This window comes from Ctenopharyngodon idella, chromosome 19, assembly GCF_019924925.1.
Source record: "Ctenopharyngodon idella isolate HZGC_01 chromosome 19, HZGC01, whole genome shotgun sequence".
Lineage (NCBI taxonomy): Eukaryota > Metazoa > Chordata > Actinopteri > Cypriniformes > Xenocyprididae > Ctenopharyngodon > Ctenopharyngodon idella.
The window spans coordinates 7122632-7146598 of NC_067238.1; the positions used below are offsets into that span (position 1 = coordinate 7122632).

The following is a 23967-nucleotide window of genomic DNA, read 5'->3' on the forward strand; positions in this document are numbered from 1 at the left end:
ACGAAGGCTTGACAAAAGAAAACTTGTGCGACGAAGAGACGCGTCATTGTGTTTTAAGGACAACAGACCAGAACGCCTCCTTGGGTACGTAAGCCAATGATGAGGGTGCGATTTTGGTGGGCAAACTTTTTCTTTGTCTCCATTTATGACATAATTTGCATGGTTTATGAAGTGTCAGATCTGAGTACATTTTCTTCAAAGTACCAAAAAATAGAAGAATGCATTTTACAGTAATGTGACATACATTGTCAATTAGGGCATAACGAAAGCTTTACAATGAGACCAAACTTGTCAGATGGCAAAGACATAAAAGGGGAGATACAGTTTATACTTTAATTTTATCGTTTAGAATAAAACTAATACAACTACAGTCATAGCTAAGCTTATATACTAGGGATACATACATGCAACTTGAAATACAATGACGGGTACACTTTGGCACAGTCATATTTGGAGGATAAATGTACATACAATCTCCATGCGATTTTGTGAGTGTCTGTATGTGTGTGTGTATTGGGGTTGTGGCCGCTGTCTGTGACCACATGGACCTTAGCCCCACCAGTGTGACTCTTTGAAGTCCCTGGAGCTGGTGAGAATATCTTCTGTTTTTCTTCAATGAGGTAACAAAGGTGCCAATCGGGCAATTGGTCCCGGACTTGCCGGAGCCGATTCATGATTTACACGCACAGTTCAGGAGGTTAAAAGCATTCTGAAGATTCTAAAGTTGGCTGGCAGATCCGATCTTGCACAGACGCTACACCCATGATCTGAGTCTACAGCTGGTGAGGAAAGAGACATTAACAAACACTACGTTCAGAGTTTTCGAACGTAGAGAGACAAAAGCGGATTGACCAAGTTCTGAGTGTCTGGCCCAGAGAGGCTGAAGACACACAGAGATACTTGCAACAAGGTTAAGCTCAGAAGAGCAAACCTTCACTTCGAGGTACCTTCATCTACGTGTTCCAGATTGTTAAGGACCTTCTGCACCTACGCCTGGGCCTCATCTGCATGTTCCAGCTTTTATGACCCTTTGGTGCTCCAGTAGATCAGCATCCCACAGAGCTTCGTGTTCAAGGCTGTTGAAACAACCTTGAACACGAAACTGCATGTGGACCAATGAGAAGTCCTGTCCTTCCTGGGCTTGGTACCAGAGGTCTTCCTCTTGCCCTCTAAGAGGAGTCTGGATGTTGTCCTTAAATCTTTTAATCTTTCGTTTATTTGTTTAGTACATAATAAGGTTCTTCACCTTATTATTTTCAGAGAAACAGTTTATCTTTCCATAAGATAACATAACTCTTCCGTACCCACACCCAACTTAATCACTTGTATTTTATGTATCTTATGCACTTTATTCCTTTATTATTCATGGTATTCATTTAGTTGTGTTAGTTATTCTTGTTTATCTTTTGTTAATAAAATTTATTTTATTACACTTGTGTCTTCCTTATGCTGATAATACAGAAGAGGCTCTACAAGTTAGCAATCTCACCAATCTTTCAAATAAATCAGCTGACCACTTTACATTAATTCTAAATGAATGAAAAGCCCCTGTTGAGAGTGTTCTCATACTGACAATGTAAAAAACCTTGACTGGTTGCCTGAACTAGGAAAAGGGGGGAAGTGGTCATCTGATGTACTCATAACCACACCTTAAGAGACGTGTGATCCAAAAATCACAACGTCAGCGGTGACATGAGTACCAATCCCTCTTTTACTTAGCGTCCTTGGATGGGCGAAGGTAAAATCACTACAGCTGGATTATCATCTTTTACATTTGCTGCCAGCAGGAGTTACCTGAGTGGCTTACCATTTACTGTCTGCGAGTTGAAAGAGGAGGAACATTTTAAGCTTCAAAGCTCCTTCATTAGAGCTGGTCCTGCCCAGCCTCAAGCTTCCTTAGTCACTATTGTTCCCACCTAGCCTCAAGTCTCCTTCATTGCCGCTGGTCCCGCCCAGCTTCCCGCTCCCTCCTCCTCTGACAACTCTACCCAGGTCCTCAGCCCCTCAGCTTCTCCGGTGGTTCCATCCAGCTACATGGCTCCCCGGTCTGCATTCTCTGTGTTCTTATCTCTTGTGTTTATTTTTTACTTTTTTTTTTAAGTGAAAGTCAAAGTGAGACCCTTGGGGTAAGATTACCCCCTCAGAATTGGGAAGTATAAATAAACAGTATCAGAGCCCCAGAAACACTAGGGATGACCCTGTCTTAAAGGATTAGTTCACTTTCGAATAAAAATTTCCTGATAATTTACTCACCCCCATGTCATCCAAGATGTCCATGTCCTTCTTTCTTCAGTCGAAAAAAATAAAGGTTTTTGATGAAAACATTCAAGGATTATTCTCTTTATAGTGGACTTCAATTGGCCCCAAATGGTTTAAGGTCAAAATTAATAAAATTAATAATTAATTAATAATGAATAAGGGTCTTATCTAGCAAAATGATCGGTCATTAAAACCTGTCCTACACCTTCCCTATTCAACTTACGGAAAAAATGGAACTGGCGTTGCGTTCATTCCGTAAGTTGAATAGGGAAGGTTTGGGACATACAGCATCAGCTTTTTGAAGAATACGGAAGGCGGTCTGGCGGAAGCACTTGCGAAGGTGATCATTTGTGTTTATAAAGCATATACATTTTTATTTATTTATTTATTTAGAAAATGACAGATCGTTTCACTAGATAAGACCATTATTCCTCGTCTGGTATCGTTTAAAGCCCTTTGAAGCTGCACTGAAACTGTAATTTTGACCTTCAACCATTTGGGGCCAACTGAAGTCCACTATAAGGAGAAAAATCCTGGAATGTTTTCATCAAAAACCTTAATTTCTTTTCGACCTAAGAAAATTATCAGGAAATTTTTATTTGAAAGTGGACTAATCCTTTAACAAACTGTTGGGACAAGATGGCCACCTCTAATGGTTTTTAATGTTGTGTTAAAACAAGAAACTTAGCAAATGTTCAATTTATGTCCCCTAAAATATATTGGATGATGCATTATCCTGAATGTGTTAAACTCAAGTTTGGAAAGTATGTATATAAAACATTATAAAACATAATAATAATAATAATAATAATAATGATAATAATAATAATAAATGTCATGAAACTGCTCTGAGACACAAAGGTTGAGGATCCAAACACAATTTATTGAAAGGGTAATCCATAATAAAAGTCCAAAAACAGGCAAAGGTGAAAACACAGAGTAAAAAAATCCAAACAGTCACAGGGCACAGGAACACAGGCAAACAGGGGAAACCAAGAAACCGGCAGTGTTGCCAAACTGGTCGCTAAATGTCACTAGATGACGTCATACTGATGAGTCCACTGATCTATATTAATATAAATATAGATCAGTGGGTGAGTCACGGAATCTGGATAAGGTTTGTAAAAGAAATTGCTAAATTTGTCGCTAGGCTTTTGAAAAAAAGTCTCAAAAGGGGCGGGAAATTAGCTAAATCTAACGACAAAAACGCTAAATTGGCAGCACTGGAAACCGGGCAAGAAGTCAAAACCATGAACAAGAGAAACAAAAGACAGAGCATTCAAAAATGCAGTGCAGACACATACAAGACTTCACAGAGAATAGCAGAATGAACCAGGTTTCATAGGGTAAGCCAGTGTTCGGGGTAACACATTACACGTAACTTGAGTTATGTAATCAGATTACATTTTCAAGGGGGGGCGCTGTCGCGCGTTGAGAATGTAAGATGTGTTTTCGATCGCTCCTGGAGAAGGTAGCAGATTTACCACTTTTTAGTTGTTCCATGACTTAAAACTAACCTAATAATCACAGGGACTACTTTTGTACTTATCATAAGCTGTAAACATGGCGTCGTCTCGGTCCAAAACTGACGGTAAAGGAGGCCGCAGTAAAGCCCCGCTCCCCTCAGGCGATGCTAACGAATCCCCGGTGAGTGTGCTCCCTGCGGACAATTCACCCGAGAATGTCACTTGTCTCCAGACATTGTTGAACTCTGTCAAGAATGAGATTTGTCAGAAAATTGATTCATTATCTACTGATTTGCGCTCGGAGATCGCTACAGTGCGGACAGATTTTAAAAGCTGGATGGAACCTTTGCAACAGATGGTCGAAGCCAACACTAGTACCATAAAAGAACTGGAGCGAGCTTCGTCAGATCATAGCGACCGTATAACGGAACTTGAAAATTTGATAATGTCGCTCAGTGACCGAGTAACCCATCTGGATGCCAAGTGCGAGGATTTGGAGGGGCGTTCCAGGAGAAACAATCTTCGTCTGGTGGGTAGCACACATTGTTTATCTCCAAGAGACTCATCTTAAAACTAAAGACCATCAGTTATTAAAAAGAAGATGGGTTGATCAAGTTTACCATTCCACATTTCAGGGCAAAGCCAGAGCCACAGCAATCCTTATACACAAATCAGTACCCTTTGTATGTTCAGATGTAAAAACAGTTCCAAATGGCAGATTTGTTATAGTCTCAGGGAGAATTGGTAATACTGCGCTTCTGTTGGTTAACATTTACACCCCTAATTGGGATGACGACAAGTTCTTTAGACGTTTATTTTCCTCATTGCCAGACACTTCTTCATGTTTTATGGTTTTGGGAGGGGACTTTAATTGTTGGCTTAATCCTGACCTTGATCGTTCTTCTCTCAAACATAATTCTCCCTCAAAATCTGCTCGCGTTATTCAGTCTTGTATGGAGGAATTGGCTGTTTCTGACCCTTGGCGTTTTTTAAATCCACATAGTAAAGCATTTTCTTTCTTTTCACATGTTCATCAAACAATTACACATATTGATTATTTTTTAATAGATAACAGACTTATCCCGTCAGTGGAATCATGTGATTATAAAGCTATTGTAATATCGGACCATGCACCAGTTACCATGAATATTTACTTTGAGGGGCTCGATGGCACACGCCCATTGTGGCGATTCAATACTCGTATGTTATCAGATCACAGATTTGTGGAATTTATCTCTAATCAAATAGATTTTTTCATATCCACAAATAGCAGTCCCAAGATATCTGCATCTCTTTTTTGGGAGGCTCTGAAGGTGTTTCTTAGGGGGTAAATTATTTCATATATTTCCCATAAAGTAAGTTTAAATAAAAAGAGGTGTTCTGAGATAACACAGAAAATAACTCAATTAGATAATATATATGCCGTTACACCATCTTCAGATATTTAATAGGAACGTCAATTATTACAGGCTAAGTTTGATATTCTTTCAACAAGTTACGTGGAAAATGTACTGCTCAGAACTAGATCTAGGTATTATGAAGAGGGTGATAAAGCAGGTAGGTTGTTGGCTCTCCAATTGCAGCAGGAAACATCCTCCCATCTTATCCCCCAGATTAAAACATCTTCAGGCACAACAACAGATCCCATATTAATTAATAATCATTTTAGAGATTATTATACTTCTCTTTATGCATCTGAGCAAACTGCCAACCTCTCTGATTTTGACAATTTTTTTTGTTCCCTTAGTATCCCTACAGTTGATTCTAATTTAGTTGACCATCTGGAATCACCCATCACTATGGAGGAACTTACCAAAGCTGCTTCCTCTATGCAGGGTGGCAAACGTCCTGGGCCAGATGGGTATCCAGTCGAATTTTATAAGAAGTTTTTGAACAAATCGGGCCCCCTATTAATAGATATGTACAATGAATCATTTAAGTCATCAAAGCTCCCACAAACACTTGTGGGATCTCCTTGATCCTAAAAAGAGATAAAGATCCTTTGGACTGCTCTTCGTATCATCCTATTAGTTTGCTTAATGTTGACTTCAAACTTTTATCAAAATTATTGGCGGTGCGTCTGGAATCTGTTTTACCTTCAATTATATCATCAGACCAGACAGGGTTTATTAAGGGCAGGCACTCATTTTTTAATATCAGGCGATTATGTAATGTTATTTATAATTCATCTCCCCATTCTATCCCAGAAGCTGTCCTATCATTAGACGCTGAGAAAGCATTTGATCGGATAGAATGGGGATACCTTTTCTATACATTAAAGAAATTTGGTTTTGGGGAAAATTTTACTTCATGGGTTAAACTTTTGTATTCTGCCCCCCAGGCTTCAGTTAGGACAAATAATACTCGCTCAGAATACTTCAATCTTTACCGTTCCACCCGTCAAGGATGCCCACTAAGCCCACTCCTTTTTGCTATTGCCACCGAGCCTCTTTCCGCCACTCTAAAATCTGACCCATTAATAAAAGGTGTTACTAGACTAGGTATTGAACAAAAGATATCCTTATATGTAGATTATCACATTTTTCTTGATATTTCAGATTTTTCTGTTTCAGTTCCTGCAGTTCTTAATGTTGTAAAATTATTTGGTTTTATTTCTGGTTATAAGCTTAATTTAAGCAAAAGTGAATTCTTTCCACTGAATGCAGCGGCCAAAAAATACCCTTCACATATTTTACCATTTAAAATTGCACAGCATAGTTTTAAATATCTTGGGGTTTGTATAACCAATAGATTTCAAGATCTTTTAAAATTCAATTTTGATAATTTACTGCTTCAGGTTCAGAAGGATTTTGAACGATGGTCTGTGCTCCCCATGTCCCTAGCTGGCAGAATTAATTCTGTAAAAATGAATACCCTTCCAAAGTTTATGTATTTGTTCCAGTGCATTCCCATTTTTCTTTCCCAATCCTTTTTTCAAAAACTGGATAGGTTAGTTTCAGAGTTTATTTGGAATAAAAAGACTGTTAGGATTAGTAAAACACTTCTTCAGCAGCCAAAATCTTTGGGGGGTATGGGCTTACCCAACTTTAGACACTACTACTGGGCTGCCAATTTCAGGGTTTTTCAATACTGGTTAAACCAGTCCCAGTTGCAATGCACACCTATGTGGCTTGCTATAGAAGCAACCTCATGTATCCCTACTACATTGACTGCCCTGTTATACTCCCCTATTAATAGTTCACACTCTCCCTATACAAAAAAATGTAATTGTAAAAACGTCTGTACAAATCTGGAAACAATTTAGGCTGTACTATGGATTACAGACATTTTCTATATCTGCCCCCATAGCATCAAACTTTGCTTTCCCACCATCAATGATGGACAGGACATTTTCTCAGTGGGCAATATATCGTTTGTCAGCGTTTAAAGATTTATATATAGATGATGTTTTTGCATCCTTTCACTGCCCAGAAACAATTTCTTACGATATTTGCAGGTTCGCAGTTTTGTCCGTAATTTGTATCCTCAGTTCCCTAGTCTCCCCTCTACTACTCCTATAGATTCAATACTCAAACCAATGTATATTGGTAAAGGGATGATATCGTTTTTCTATGACATAATATGTTCTCTGCATAGAAGTTCACTGACATCCATAAAAACTCAGTGGGAGGAAGACTTATTAGAGAACATCTCAGACGAACTGTGGGAAAGCATCTTATACAGGGTGCATTCCTCATCTTTGTGTGCTAAACACGGTTGGATCCAATGTAAAATACGTCATCGTATTCATTGGACTAAGGTCAAACTTTCCAAAATTTACTTTGATGTTGATCCTATCTGTGACCGCTGTCGCCAGGCTCCTGCAACCCTGGCACATACGTTTTGGTTCTGCCCAACTCTAAATGGATATTGGTCTGAAATATTTGCGACAATGTCTCAAGTAGTTGGTACAGCAATTAAACCTGTGTCTGTAACAGCACTGTTTGGTACACTTCCCTTGTCGGTACACTGTTCAAGGTACAAGGCAGATTTTGTGGCTTTTGTGTCTCTCCTGGCCAGACGCTGTATTTTATTGCATTGGAAGTCATCTGCTCCACCTACTCATTCCTTGTGGATTGACGTTTTTCACTTTGTTAAACTGGAAAGAATTAGATATTCACTGAGGGGTTCTATCAAGAACTTTTATAAAATTTGGGGTTCTCTCCTCAAATATATGGAAGCGTACACTCCCTGCATACTAGTAGATAGCTAATTGTTGCATTTTTCTGTACTGTGTGACTGCTTCTGTAATAAGAGTTTTGTTTGTTGTTTAAACAATTGTTTTTTTTGGGGGGGGGGGGGGGGGGGGGGGGGGTGTTTGATATTTTGTAATTTGTGGAAAATCCTATAAATAAAGTGAAGAAAAAAAAAGATTACATTTTCAAGTAACTAGTAAAGTAACGCATTACTTTTTCAATTTACAAGAAAATATCAAAGTTACTTTTTCAAATAAGTAACGCAAGTTATATTTTCACATTTATTATTTATGTTGTTGTTGTTGTTGTTGTTGTTAAAAAACAAACAAGCAAGCCCAGCCCAGTTGAGAATAAGTAACGCAAAAGTAATGTAACAAATTACTTCTCATAAAAAGTAACTAAGTAATTCAATTAGTTACTTTTTTAGGGAGTAACACAATCTTGTAGAGCATTATTTTAAAAAGTAACTTTCCCCAACACTGGGTGAGCTAAACAGGCTAATGAGACACAGCTGAAAACAATGAGTGCTGATGAGTCTGGGCAAAGGATTATGGGAAATGTAGTCCATGAAAGAGTGGCAATGGTCTGGGGTGGAGTGCCCTCTGGTGGCTATCACAGGCACTCTAACTGGTGATTGTGACAATATGTAATATAACAAAATATAAAATAATGTGTATAGGCAATAGGTAATAGGCAATTTGGCTCTGCTCTTTTATTATGAATTGACAATGTAAACATGATAATGCATCATCCAAAGGTCCCCAACTGATCCTTGTGGCAAAGTGAAAAGGTTTGTAGATCTCTCTCAAATACTGGTAAAAACTGCTAATTTCAAGTAAGGGTAGGTTGCTACACTTTCCATGTCATGTGGTACAACTACAGTGTATACATACAACTATTGTTATACCAGCTGACATATAAACAAAGTATTTAAACACTTTGAAATGTTATTTAAAATCACTGTTCATGACTCCAAAATATGCATTACACCAGTTTTGAAAAGATTAAAAAAAAAAAAAAAAAAAAAAAAAAACCTTTTTGAAGCTTTATTTTTCAATGACCCATATACATACCTGAGCCTCTTTAACAGTCAAGTGACCCAGATCTTTGTTGCCAAGGATGCTTTGCGTCACCTTCCAGACACGCTCACCTGGGCGCACTCGCTGCACAAAATTAGCAGGGAATAGTCCAATTCTATTACCGCATTTTCCCTGCACACACAACACAGCACAGTGATTATAAAAGCAGGTGTTAATTTAGAGGGAAACCAGGGCATTAATCATCCTTTATACAGTGTCCCTGAAAGACATGTACATTTGTTATAATTTTATTGGTACAGTATCTTATATAAAAGTTATTCCATATAGTTAGAAAAGCACACTAAATTTGGTTGTAAATTGTTTTACAGTATGTGCATTCAAATCTTCAGTTCTTTTGTCTGAACGACTACCAGAAGATTTACCTGTTGATGTCATTAAGTGAGTCTCAGAAAGTGAGAGCAGGATCCATGTTCAGAATTTAACGAAGCAACAACTACAAATATATAAGAAGCTATCCACCTTATTCCCACGCCCCATGACGCTTTGCGAGAATTATGGGTGTAACGTCCGTTAAGCTGTAAACAATCAGTGAAAGGCTCGCTCTATGAATGCAATAATACGTTTTTTTAAACTGGGTACAATGAGATGACTGTTACGGACAGATGGTGAGAGTCACAGATGGCGAGTTGATGGTACTTTTATTGAGACCACAGCAATGGATAAACAACAGAGGAGGTAAGTAGATGGTGAATAGTAAGGAGATGGATGTAGAAACCAACTGATACTGTCCTTGTACTTGCAGGTATGGATGGTGGAAGTGGAGCGGAGGTCTGGAGATAACAGCAGGTGAACACACTCACACACACGGACGCTGGAGACACGAAGACTGGGAAACACGCTGGAGTGGAAACAGGTAGGTATTTCTAGAGGATGAAGAGATCGACTAGAAGAGTCCTTCATATGAACGAGATCAGACAACAGGCAGAAGGTGAGTTTTTATAGCTGGTTTTATAGTCCGTGGTGATGAGCTGCAGATGGGGATCAGGTGTGTGTGATCAGTACTCGGGTGAGGGAATGCGCAGTGATTGGCTGACGGGAGAGCCTGGAGTGTCTGTGACAATGACATTATTCTACTCACCCTTCAACCATCAAACATTAAAAGGACATTCAACCCTCATGTACTGTTCGATTTCTGGTTACTGCCTGTATGGTCCGGGTCAAATTGACCCTAATTGGATTCAATACAATTCCCCAAAAATCACACTATGAAAAAATATATATATTTATATATACAATCATGTACAAATACCCACTATTTTTTTAGTGGGTATTTGTACATGATACAAAATCATTTTTTTACCCACTATTTTTAAGACTGCCCCTCCCCCCCACCAACGGGACATTTGGCATTATACATATTATATAAATAATATCTTAGTCTAAACCTAAAGTAATTTTGACAAATTATATATCATTTGAAAGAATTCAGACTCTAGTTTTCATATTTGGTGACTGATTTTCAAAGGAAATGACAGGGCAATAGTTAAATAGCTATAGACTCTCCATTTGTGATGTGGTGCCAAACTATAACACACGCTCTGATTCTTTCCATAGGTTTTTTTTTATGTGTGTTAGGGATTGAATTCAAATCAAATATTAACATTACAGCACAAACTTCTTCAGAATAGGATATCTACTTCATAAATATTTTGGTATGGTAAATATGGTTCAGATCACTTAAACCATATATGGAAATCGAAGAGTCCTTTTATGGTCACCAGTGGAATCTGGATGTCATCTAGTGGAAAAGTTTGGTACTGCGCACAAAAAAAATCTTATTGAAAGTTCTTTTTTTTTTTGAGATATCAACCTTAAAATTGGCACAGAACTTGTTCATATATTAGCTTTGATTTTCTTTAAGTTTTAGTGTTGAACATGTTTTGTAAAATATATATTTTAATTTTGCATTTCTGAGCGTTCTTCATTGTTATTGCCTGCCTGTTGTTGACCGTTTGATCCCCGTTTACGATTCTCTGCTGCCTGCCCTTTGGACTCATCTACCTCTACCACGAAGGGGAGATCTGGATCAGGGTGATGTATAAAGGGAGCAGTGATGAAGCGTTCCTTCAACTGTTGAAAAGCTTGAATGACGGTTGTGGACCAAGTGAGTCGGTTGTTCCCCTTCTTTACCATAGACGTTAGCGGGTTGGCCACAGCACTGAAGTTCCTGATGAAACGTCTATAAAAGTTTGAGAATCCCAGGAATCTTTGCAGTTCTTTCAGCGTGGTTGGTTGAGGCCAATTGAGAACGGCGGTAACCTTCTGCTCATCCATGGCGATTCCTTCTGGGCTGATGATGTAACCCAGGAAGGCGGTTGACGTCTTGTGAAATTCACATTTCTCTGCTTTGGCGTACAATTGATGGTGAATGAGTTGTTTGAGTACCACTCTGACCTGATGGACATGTTCCTCTAAGGTGTCGGGGTAGATCAGGATATCATCAATGTAGACAATGACAGACTTATTGAGCACGTCTCTGAAGACGTTGTTGATGAAAGCCTGGAATACGGACGGACTATTGACCAGCCAGAACGGCATGACAAGATATTCATAGTGCCCAGTAGCTGTAGAAAAGGTGGTCTTCCACTCATCCCCCTCTCGAATCCGAATCAAGTTGTAAGCACAGCGGAGATCGAGCTTTGTATAGTACTTGGCTGTGTGTAGTTGTTCAAGGGCAGCTGGGACCAGGGGTAGTGGATACCTGAACTTTACCGTAATTTCGTTGAGTCCCCGGTAGTCAATAGAGGGTCGGAGACCACCGTCCTTCTTGTGCACGAAGAAGAAACCAGCAGAGGCGGGGGACAGTGATTGTCGGATGAAGCCCTTAGCTAACTCCTCCTCAATATACGCTCTCATGGCCTCAGACTCCGGTTGTGAGAGGGGAAAGATATGACCTTTCGGAGGCGTGGACCCGGGATTGAGGACGATGGCACAGTCGTAGGGACGATGGGGCGGCAGTTTAGAAGCACGCACCTTGCTGAAGGCTACTGATAAATCCTTATATTCCTCAGGCAGGTTGGCATCAGGGGTTTGTTCATTGACATTGATGGTTCTGATAGAGAGAGGAGAGACATATGAGAGACATTTGGGGTAACAGGCATTATTCCATTGGATGATCTGGCCCTCTCTCCAGGAGAAATTAGGGTCATGTCTGCGAAGCCAGGGTAAGCCAAGAATGATAGATGCGTTGGAGGTGGGCTGAATGTAGAATCTCGGTATGGAGGAGACCCGTCTGCATCACAAGCTCTTGCGTGAGTGCAGTAACATGTCTGGTGCCCAGCGGTCGGCCGTCTATCGCCTCCACTGTTAGGGAAGAAGAGCATTCAATGAGGGCAATACAATGACGTTGGGCAAAACCGTGAGACATGAAGTTTCCCGCAGCTCCCGAGTCCAACAAGGCTGTCATTGTGATCTCCTGGCCAGTAACACACATGTCAGGATCTAGAGCATCAGTAATGAAACTCACCGGCCTCTGGTTCTCAGGACTGGGACGTGATGGACAGGAACTTCTCAGATGACCGGGCTGACAACAGTATAGACACAGACGTTGAGCGAGCCGACGGTTCTTCTCCTCTGTTGACAGGTGATATGAATTGACCTGCATGGGTTCAGTCTCGTCTGTAACAGCATATGAGGGAGTGCGAGCAGTGCTTGGGTGGTTGGGCTTTCTAGACCTAATGAGGTTATCAATCTGTATGGTGAGTTCAATGAATTGGTCTAGGTCTCCTCCCTCATCACAACAGGCCAGCTCAGCTTGTAATTCATGAGACAAACCCCTTCGAAACAGTACTTTGAGCGTGTCACTCACCCACGTAGTCTGATCAGCGAGTGTGCGGAAGGTGAGGGCACACTCCGCTGCCGTTCTTCTCCCCTGGGTGAGCTCCAGTAAACGGTCACCTGCCCCTTTGCCCTCGTTGGGGTGGTCGAAAACCTCGCGGAATCTCCGCATGAAGGACTTGAATGAGAGAAAGGCGGAGCCATCGTCTCTCCATACAGCTGTAATCCACTCCAATGCTTTACCAGTGAGTAGTGAACAGACGAAAGCGATCTTCCCAGCCTCGCTGGGGTATAGCATGGGTTGTTGGCTGACAAAGAGGGAGCATTGCAGAAGAAACCCCTTACACTTTGTTGGGTCGCCGTCGAACCTCTCAGGAAACGATAGACAGGGGTTAACCTGCAACGGCGTTTCTGCCGCGTGTCTAATGGCGGCTGCAGCGGGTGTTGAGGACGCTGTGGGAGCGGTTGTATGGAGATTTTGAAGCGCCTTTACCAGTTCTTCCGTGAGGGAGGTGAGTCGGTTGAGCTGGTGCTGATGGGCAGCGAGCTGGCTGGCCTGGGCTGACATCGTTGCACACAGATGAGAGAAAGCCGCTGGATCTGGTAATGGCGAGGTCTTCTGTAACAACTCGTCACACGAAGTGGGATCCATAAGCAGGCTTTATTAAGCAGTGATCGTGGTCAGACAGGCAATGGTCAAACAACAACAAACTGGGACAGCAGAGAGCAGGCAGAATCGTAGTTGTAATACAGGCAATGGGTCAGGGCAGGCAGATAACAATCATAGGTCGGAATCAAGGCAAAGAGTCCAAAGGGCAGGCAGCAGAGAATCATAAACGGGGATCAAACAGGGTCAACAACAGGCAGGCAATAACAATGAAGAACGCTCAGAAATGCAAACCATAGTAATATAAGACCTCGCGATGAATGCAAGACTAAAGACCGCTTATATAGTCCTGTTAGTGAGCTGCAGCTGGATGTGGTGATCAGTGCCAAGGTACGGGGCTGATGGGAAATGTAGTGTGTGAGTCTGTGTGTGTGTCAGTACTCTGGTGAGGGCGCCCTCTGATGGCCAGAGGAGGGAATCACGGAGTTCGTCTCTCTGTGACAATATGTGGCTGACAAAATATATATATATTTTTTTATTGAAATAAGTGAGGAAAAGCTCCTTTATAAGCTTCATAGGGTAGTAAATAACTAAAATAACAAAATATAGCCAAGAAATATTATTTTGGGTCTGTACAGTTGCCTTAGAAGATTAAAGCATGCAGGTCAAATTGACCCACAATCGCCAACGTAACCATAATTTTGTGTGTATGTCATAACACATCAGCATGTTGAAACTTTGCATGCATGTTCATGACCCTAAATGAGAAAAAGTCACAAAATTTCTAGAAAAATATAGCTGCAAGCAGCGTTGACGGGCCCAACATTCTGGCTGACCTCCCAGAGTTAAGGTGACCATTATTTTAGAACGTTTTAGAACACTTTATTGTTTCCATGTTTCCATGTGTCACATGACATGCTTGTCATGTGACACACAGCGGCCAGCCAGCCACACTGTATGACAGATGTATTGCTTTTCTCACCATGTCATCAACTATCTGATATTCTGATTCTCAAATATGTGCAAGTGAGTGTTTTGTCATTTAAAAACCTACATAATGATCTTGATCTTAATATATAAGGTGAATTCATGCATGTGGTCGGTGAACTGGGAGGACAATAGAGTGAGTGAGCTTTATAGTTACTTACACAATGTGTATCTGCTATGAATAAACGTCAGCAAATTATATTTGAATGGATTGTTATTGCTGCTTTCATAGACATCAGTGTATATTTCATTGGCTGTAGCTCGTCGCGACACGTGACACCACAGGATATCGAGTAGGCCAACAGCTCCAGATATTTAGCATGCTAGATATTTGTCTGGCGTCTGCGAGGTGTCGGCGACGCGTCAATGAGCCTCTTTGATGTGTCATTGAGTAGTTCACACATAAAGATTGGCGATGATTTTCCTTCGATCACAGCCCAACCTGTTGGCAAGCTCATTAACTTGCAAATCGGGCTTAAATCGGGCTTAAAATCCTGTAGTGTAAACTTGCCTAAGAGTAAGATACATGTCTAGATTTTTCTGCTCACTTACAGAAGTTTAATGTAAACATCCACTTTTATAAAATCATGTGAAATTTACTCAAAACATGACTTTGTGTAACGACCATGTCTAGAAAACTCACACTCCCTCCGCTGTAAAAAACACACACACACAAAAACACAGTCTTAAGCTCTATTCGCACGGGATTAGTATTATCTGGGGACCTCGTGTGATTTAGAAATTACCCCCCCCCCCACACACATTTGAATTTCGTGTGTCACGGGATAAGCGAAGCCTGTGATTTTACTTGAATTTACTGACTTGTCTCCTGGATATGATGTCATTCACATTTGACCAGGTTAAAATATAATAGCTCAATCTTTACGCTTGATTTATCACCTTAACCTCTAATTATGATGTGAACCCCTTTGCTTGATTGTGCACTATTTTGGATCTGCTATTGCTTGGAAATGTCTTGTCGTTACAGGTCTAACTGTATGACACCGCTGCCAACAGTATCTTCATATCGTAAACAGAAGAATGTATCTTACCGCATGCTGCTATATTCATCCATCTCCATCTAATCATTCTTTTTGTTTTCACTCTTCTGATGGTTTTCAGCTTTCTCTTTCTGCAAAATGTATTGTTGTATGCTGTACAGCGATATGACCCAGCACCCACTTATATCATCAAAAACAAAAAAGAAAACTTCATTATTTCGACATAACTTGTTATTTCGAGATATTTAGTCATTATTTTGACATAGTATCTCGTTATTTTAAATTCACCTTTTGCCAAGCTCGCTCATCTCTATTTTCCCATCACATATCACATCAGAAAGGCATTTATTTTCAAAAAAATGAAAATAATGTTCTAAAAGTGGAAATAAACTGCCTAACGAGTGTTTAATAATATTGAAAGTATTTATTGGGTAGGGTTAGGGGAAGGTGTTGTGTGGGTTTTTATTCTCCCAATAAGGTAGCAGCATCCATTTAATAATTTTAATAAATATAATCATTTACAGTGCAAATAGCTGTAGATGCTATTTACAATAAGTGAAAATAGCGATACATTCTTTTTACACTAAGTGACGATAGCAGCATTTTTTTTTGATATTAGCCACTAGAGGGCAGAATAAGACAGGGAATCAATTAAATAATGCATTGTAGCTATGTTGACTTAAGCTGGGTGCACACTGTGCGATTTATAATAGTCCTTTACGATTGTTGCTTGTCAGACTGTACGAACATGATCCTCATGTCACACTGTGGGATCTCAGCTGTCCTATATGTCAGACTGTACGACAGTCAAGACACGTTAAAAAACAGATGCGCGCTTGAAAACTTCTGAGTTTTACATCATCAACCCATACACGCTCGGTGACAGTGAGCTGCATTACACGCGGGACTTAAATGGTGGCTAACAAAGAAATCTCTAGCATTAATTTTGATCACGACTTATCTTGAGAAACGAAGACAATTTGACGTTTGTTGTAGGAGAAGTCACACTGCAGGACTGTGCACCAAATCTTCTGACACTGCCAGAATTTCGTCGGAGGTAAAATTGGATCACAACAGTCATTAATCAGCTGTCGGTGAACATGTCAAACTAGCGATCAAAGACTACAGATTTTTGCCTAAGATTATAGGAATCTTTTAGGATTCTCAAAATTTGTCTCAGATGACCAAATCATGGCCAAAATCGCACAGTGTGCACCTGCCTTTACTGTCACAAGTTGGTGCTCCAAAATCCCAGAGGTTTATTATGAGAATTTGCATTCATGCCAGGCATGCATTCATTCCAGGCTAACCTTTATAATGGGCTTCAGGATTTAATCTTGGATGAATTTATGAGGAAAATATTGTACAAAACAACACTTTGTGAGAAGACAGAGAAAAATTTGATATTGGGAATGAAATTAAGTGAAGGCTGCACTGTGTGGCTGTAATGAAAGTCCACTGAGGCAAGCTGCAGTGAGAACCCATGTGCAGTTTATTAAACAGAATATGTGAACAAAACAAACAAGGACTTGACTTGACTTGACTTGACTTGAGCATGAAACATAACACCAACAGCGATTACAAGGAATAAAGCTATACAAGATAAAATGGGAACATGAGGGCAATTTACACATGGACTAAAAAGAAACACCTGAAAGCAGTGAACAATCAAACAATAAACCAATCACAAAACAGAGCAGAGAAACAGATGACCTAAACAACCAATCAGAACATCAAGTGGAGCACATGGCAGGATCACATGATGGGATAAAGTTTCTCATGAAAAGACCAGGAAATATGACTGTGATAAATTACAAAAAAGACATTATAAGAAACATATATATATATATTAGACATGTATAAGAAACTATAAAAATGAACTAAAACCCAAAACAGATGTGACAGTGGCGGACTATTATTACACTGTCCTGACTTTTCTTTCCCTATTGTTTTGCAGACGGACATGTCGGACAGGAGGCTGGTGTGGCACTAGTGTAAAGAAAAGACATAAACGGAATTTGAGTTTTATATATTTCTATACAGAAGTGGTAATCTATCCAGACTAAATGTCTGAAAGTGCTTGAAGTGTGTTTTGGGCTCCTTTTTATATACTTTAATAGATACTATCTGCAGGAAGGTTACATCTTTTCATGTGTACACAGTGGCGTAAATTATCCAAACCACTAGGGGGAGCTCTCGCCAAGGTCTGCTAGAGAACGCGTAATACAGCAGTTAATGGTGATGGGAAGTTCGGTTCTTTTCCGCGAACCGGTTCTTTCGGACAGTTCGATTCAATAAACTGGTTGAAAAAAACGGTTCACCGGTTCTTTCGATGACGTCGTCTATCGCGGGCCAGGATGAAAAAACACTTAACACATTCAAATATATAAAGTCAGTAATCATAACATTAGTCAACTAAAACACCATTATAATCTGAAACGTTTCTACCATTTAATTTTGCATCTAAAGCATCCATATACAGATAGTGATGTGCAAACTAAGTTTTACAGTTAAAGTGAATAAATTAGTCTTCATCAGCGCAGAAACCATGATCCTCTTACATTACGATTTATTTGTAATTACATAAACTTACGTTTCGCCAGATTGGCCCCTCATTCGAGTCCTCTCATAGCATCAGTTGTCCTTGTTAACTGGTGCTGTGACAGTCATTACTGTTCTGTAGCTTCAGATCACACGCTGAATCACGCATGCGCAGTATCATCAGTTCTCAAATCGGACACGTCCGAAAGAAGCGGTTCTCGGTTGTGTACTGGTGATCCGAAAACCGTTGCAACCGATTCTAATCGAGAACGAGATGAGATTCGAGAACCGCGAGAGCGATTCAAAAGGAGTCGTTTGTTTGCTTGCTGTAGTTTGATTACCTCATTTTTCATCTTTATATCACCTTAGAAATTAAATAAGCTGTCCATGGATTATTACAAACAATTAATTGTTTCCAATCTTTAAAAAAAAAAAATAACTTGAAAGCACAACTGCACAACTTTTACTATATTGCTTTTTAAATAACATTAATATAGAAAAATAATTTTGTAGAACTATTTCTGAACATTATCTGTGTACAAAATATTATGTTCATGTTGGCATGTAGTTTATTATGTACAGTATTTTGTATGTTATTAATCTGTTATGGTGTATTTGAAAAAGCACAATAAACTTTTTGTATTTTGAATTAAGTCATACATATTTCCAGTATGTTTTATATTATCACACTTTCCGATGTTTAACAAAACTTGACTAATGTACTTTTCGTTCTCTTGAAAAATTACACGCATGCGCAGTATCATCAGCTCATCGGTTCTCAAATCGGACATGTCCGAAAGAAGCGGTTCTCGGTTGTGTACTGATGATCCGAAAACCGTTGCAACCGATTCTTGACTCGAGAGCGAGAATGGTGACAGGCCGTGTACGTTCGTTCGTGTACGCCGCACATGCTCACTCATATCAGCTGCTCTGCTGCTCGTGCTCATCATCGTTTCTCTCTTTACAGCAGGTTAAGTCAGTGTAGCCTACTGTTGGAGTAACTGAATAACTCCGGGATGTTGGTTTATTTCGAGAGGTAACGTCAAAAAGTGAGTAACTTTAGTAATTTGTGGATTAGTGTTTGCTTACTGGAGATGCGAACTGTTTGGAACGATTCAGACCGATTTGGTCGACCTGTTCACTGAAAAGAACCGGTTAAAAAGAACGATTCGTTCGCGAACCGGACATCACTAGTTAATGCGAGACGAGCAGATATAGCTAACACAGAATTGAGAACTTCCATATGTGGTTGACTTTATCCTGTTACTTCTTTCCTTGCAGGTAAGAATAACTCAGTATATTTCAATTAAGGGGTCCATGAACAGTTTTCATTGTAGTTTTGGTGTTTTGGGTAGGTTTTAAGCACCACGACTGTATTTGTAATTACTCGTAGATAGAACGCGAGACAACTGTGGTGGAAGTTTGTACATGAACAAAGATCGTTATTGTGCACCAGAGTGACAATATGTATTTTAAAGTAATTATTTTATGATTTTTGATGGTTAAATGGATCATTTAATTGTAACGTGAGTTAAGTGCCTCACGTGGAGTTCGCTGGTGTCCGCCACCTTATGTAAATTGTCTGCCGCTGTGGTTTAGGGTTACCAGCAACTTAAACGAGGTGAAATGCTCGCCTATGAAACCAAACAGTCCTAAAATGTGACATAAGAAAACATTAAAGTGTCATTGTTTATTTAGAGTAAATAAGTAATGCTGGGACAGAGAATGTATGGGAAATGGTTAAATAGACAGAGAATAAAGTAAAGGCTCAAATTAAGTTTAACATTGTTTATTTTTATGTTATTGAGCAAAATTTGTTTATATGCTTTATGCAAACTGTATTTGCAAGTGAATATGTTTACATTTGTTTGTGAGCGACAGTGAATGTTATAGAGCATTTAGAAAATGTTATACTGAGTTTATGATAGTTTAATACAGCAGTTAATGCGAGACGAGCAGATAGCTAACACACAGAATTGAGGTGCTCCATATGTGGTTGACTTTATCCTGTTACTTCTTTCCTTGCAGATTTGCATGCAAAACAAACGTATTAAATGTGTTGCACCAGAAACGACGCCTGCTCCTTTCTATATGTGTAACACTGTTTTGTCCCAGGCAGTGGGGAGTAAGGAGCACCTGGTGCTGTACATTAGTTGAAAGCTCTCAACGAGAGAGACTAAGTAGAGTAAAATTGAAAAAGAATGTTTGGCTATCAAACGGGCGGTTCTCACTCTCTGATACTACCTGTTGGGACAGGCTTTCACCCTCTACTTGGACCATATTCCACCGCAAATGGCTCCACCGCATGTAAGATACCTATGTGCGGATCACTCATTGTTATTTGGTTTTACAACCATTTAAATTTAAGATGATTCACAGGCCAGGGTCGCAGATGGCTGTGGCTGACTATCTCTTCATAAACGGGGGAGTGGGTAGCAGGCCGGATTATTCCCCAGCCTGAGTCAGGTGGTGGGGGTATGAGGTCGGGAGACATGAGTGGTAAAGGAAATGCCTCCGTCTAATGGTCCATTCTACTAACTATAAGTAACTTTGCAACTACATATCAACTAGCAGTTAGTAGACTGCTTAATATCTGCTTACATTTTATTTCAATTGTCCCCCAATAGTCATTCACGAGTTCACATTTACAAATAATCAGATAGTAAATAGTATGCGTAATAGTATGCGTATTTGGCGTGCTGTCCGAGGAGGGGGCTCCCTGGGAACCCTGTACACTTATGTACGCTGGAGAAAAACATATTGATTATATGTTCCCCTCAAAGTTCTTTAGAGAGCGGAATTATTTTTCCTATTTTTGCCCTGAATAGGATTGAGTGAGCTTTACTTGGCACTAAACATGTCTGTTTCATACTGGACACCGGAGGGCGCCTTTGAGCAGATACTCCAAATATACCATATAGCAAACGCTGTTCCAGGAAATCCCCAATGGGCATCGTGCTATCGCTGTGACTGAACAAAAAGAAGGTAAAAAATGCTTTGATTAATTAAACATGAATAAAATAAACAGACGACTACAACAATACATGGTTTATATGTTTTCTTTAAGCCTTCTCGGTTATTTTTGTAATAATAAAGTATATTTATAATCCAATGCTAATCAAAATGCTATTTCAAACACTCAACTGATGTTATGAAGTGAGTTTGGAGTAAAAACACATTAAATGTTGTCTTTTGTTTGAAAATAAGTTCATAAAGGCTTCTCATGTTTGGAAAGTTTGTATATTTGACATGTTGCTTTTTCTAATGCAGTGCTCTCAGGTGGAGCGTCATTTACTACTGATCACAGAGCAGCTCTTTACTAACACGCTGTGTACATATTTATATAATTAAAAATCGCAGCCTTTGTGATGTCATAATCGCACTAAGCCAAATCGTGATTTCGATTACGATTAATCGTGCAGCCCTGCCTAGAGGAAATACTAAATTGTTCTTGTAAAATGACTTTATTTCTTTTCCAGTGAATAATTTATTATTCTAAGACATTTATCACCCCATCTTCTAAATCCACTGTCCCACACAAATGGAAGAAAATCAATATTACCTACTATAGGCATGGCCCTGGATTCTGGACCTCCAAACATATATATATATATATAAATTTTTTTGTATACATTTTTAAAGTATGTTTTATCCATTCATTATCAATTTTGATTTTAGGAACCAATTTTATGTTTATAAAAGGTAGAATGGACAAAGGTGTCCCTACTCTGTTCTATTTCGACCCATCCTGATTCTTTGTCATTTTTAATCCAGGCCACTACTGCAGTTAACTGAGCCGCCTAGTAGTAATATTTTACACTGGGTAAGCCAATAGGCCTCCTTTCTCCTTTGATGAAAGCAATGTTTTAAATTTTATTCTAGGTCTTTTTCTGCCATATGAATTTGCTAATTAACCCCTTCAGACTTGAATTATGTTCCACTGAGCAAAAAAAAAAAAAAAAAAAAATTTGTGCAAACAAATTTTTTTATTAGATTTTTTTTTCATGTCCACTACAATGGACATCAAGGCTTAAGCAACAAAAAAAAAATGAGTCGTATTTTAACCATACATTTATTGTGAGCTAGAGTTTAAACACAATATGTGAACTTTTTTGTTTTATTATTTTTGTTGTTTGCAGTGGGTGAATGGGAATATGTGTGTATATATGTCTGTGGGTGTTTCTAGGTGTGTTTGTGTGTACTTGCTGGTTTTGATAAATATATGATTGTGTGCATATAGCATCAGGGCATCAGTGTGTGTGTGTGTGTGTGTGTGTGGCTGTGTATGCACTCATTTCACATCGTCTGTTTCTGTTTTTCACTAAAACTAATGAAAAATTGAATGACAGTTTATGATCACAATAAAGAAGACAAAATCAGAAAAAAATAATTAATTTTATTAAGACCTAATGTCCATTGTGATGGACATCAGACTGGATGGACAGGTGTTCTTCAGCTCAGAAAGATCTTCAAATTAACTTTGAATATTATCACTTGATATTATTAAGATTATAATAGGTTCAAGTTGATGATGCTAACATGAACATAGATCTTCATATAAAAATGGAGCTCCTCCTCCTGTCTAGTTGGTTAGCCATGCCTGTCTTTTGTGATGCCTGAAGCTCAATCAGATTAAGTTATGGGCATACTTTCATTGTGATTGGTAGATCAGTGACCAATCAGTGACCAGGCAGTACATATATTAAAAAAAAAAAAAAAAAAAAAAAAAAAAAAAAAAATCTTATTGGTTTAAACAAAAATCCATGTGATGTCATTTCCAATGGAAGCAGGGTTTGAAGGGGTTAATTTATCTAACATTTTGAAATCTGAGATGGGTACACTTACTGGAAGAGATTAGAACAAAAAAAGAAATCTGGGTGGTAAGTTCATTAACCTCAACTCTGCCCAGTAATGAGAGGGGATCTTATTATATCATTCTTTATTTGTTTTATTAGTTTTTTATAGTTTGCCTCAAAATGCTGACTGGGATTGGGTGTAAGAATAATTCCTAAGTATCTAAATCCTTGCTTTGACCAATGAAATGAGATCTGTTCATTTAATTTAAACTCCCGAAATCATCATTGCTTCATATTTTTTTTCATTTATTTTCTAACCTGAAATTAGTCCATAATCATGCAAACACTGCATGAGTGGGGGGAAGGAACAAGGTGGGTTTTCTATGAAGAGCAATATATCGTCTGTGAATAATGCTATTTTATGAACTGATTTACCTTCTTCCTCTGTTCCTTGAATTCCTGCATTCTGACATATAGCTTCTGCTTAGTGGTTCAATGCTCAACGCAAAAAGAACGGAAGACAGTGGCCCTCATTTATCAAACGATCGTATGCCAGAAAGCTTTAAACTTTTCTTTCCAGGGATTTCGCTTTTGATGCGCAAATGGCAATATCAACAGAACGTTAGGATTCACACATCATGCACCTACAATGCAGAGAAAAACAGAACAATATAGCCTTCAAGGAATAAAAAAAATAGGACTTTATATTATTACTTCGCTGCTCAGATTGGTTTGCGTCTGTAACTCCGTACAGCTTTGTTTTGAATCTCTTACTTTTATTCATTGCTGCTTATTTTTTTATGTTATTTTTTTTTTATTACCTTATATGTAATATTGCCTACCACACTAATCTGACGTCGCTAGCTTGTAATCTTTTTGAATCTAAATCGCTGTTACAACGCATTTGCATTTGCAACGCTAGCTTGTTAACTTGTTAACAGTCTCTCGCGCGCTCCTTTTTCAACGCGTTCTTCAAACAGCTGTGGTAAGTCGGATCAGTCTACAAACACGGTGAGTCATGTCATCCTCTCCCAGCATTGCTACCTGTTCCATCTGCCACATGTTCACCATAGCTCTCTCTGTCAGCGACAAGGGATTTACATATCATAAATGTAGGGAAATAGTCAGGCTGACAGAGAGAATCTCAGAATTAGAGACACGCATCCAAACTTTAATCGAGGATAGTAAGAATGCAAGGGCTTCAGATACTGTTTTGGATGCGACTAGCTTAGTGAAC

At 39.2% G+C, this 23967-nt stretch overlaps 2 protein-coding genes across 4 annotated transcripts in view; one reads left to right on the forward strand and one right to left on the reverse strand.

The window, feature by feature from the left end:
* Positions 1–23967, forward strand: part of LOC127501085 (uncharacterized) — a 194373-nt gene that overhangs the window by 167921 nt on the left and 2485 nt on the right. The gene's annotated exons all lie outside the window — the stretch shown is intronic.
* The window catches only part of LOC127501088 (SH3 and cysteine-rich domain-containing protein 2-like), a 240555-nt gene that overhangs the window by 5762 nt on the left and 210826 nt on the right, over positions 1–23967 (reverse strand). For 2 of the 3 annotated variants that reach the window (XM_051872876.1, XM_051872875.1), the window contains exon 10: positions 8995–9132. In XM_051872876.1, coding sequence (XP_051728836.1) covers positions 8995–9132 — 138 coding nt within the window. Of the gene's footprint in view, positions 1–8448; positions 9133–23967 lie in introns of those variants that run through there. The other variant, XM_051872878.1, reaches the window with a different exon arrangement.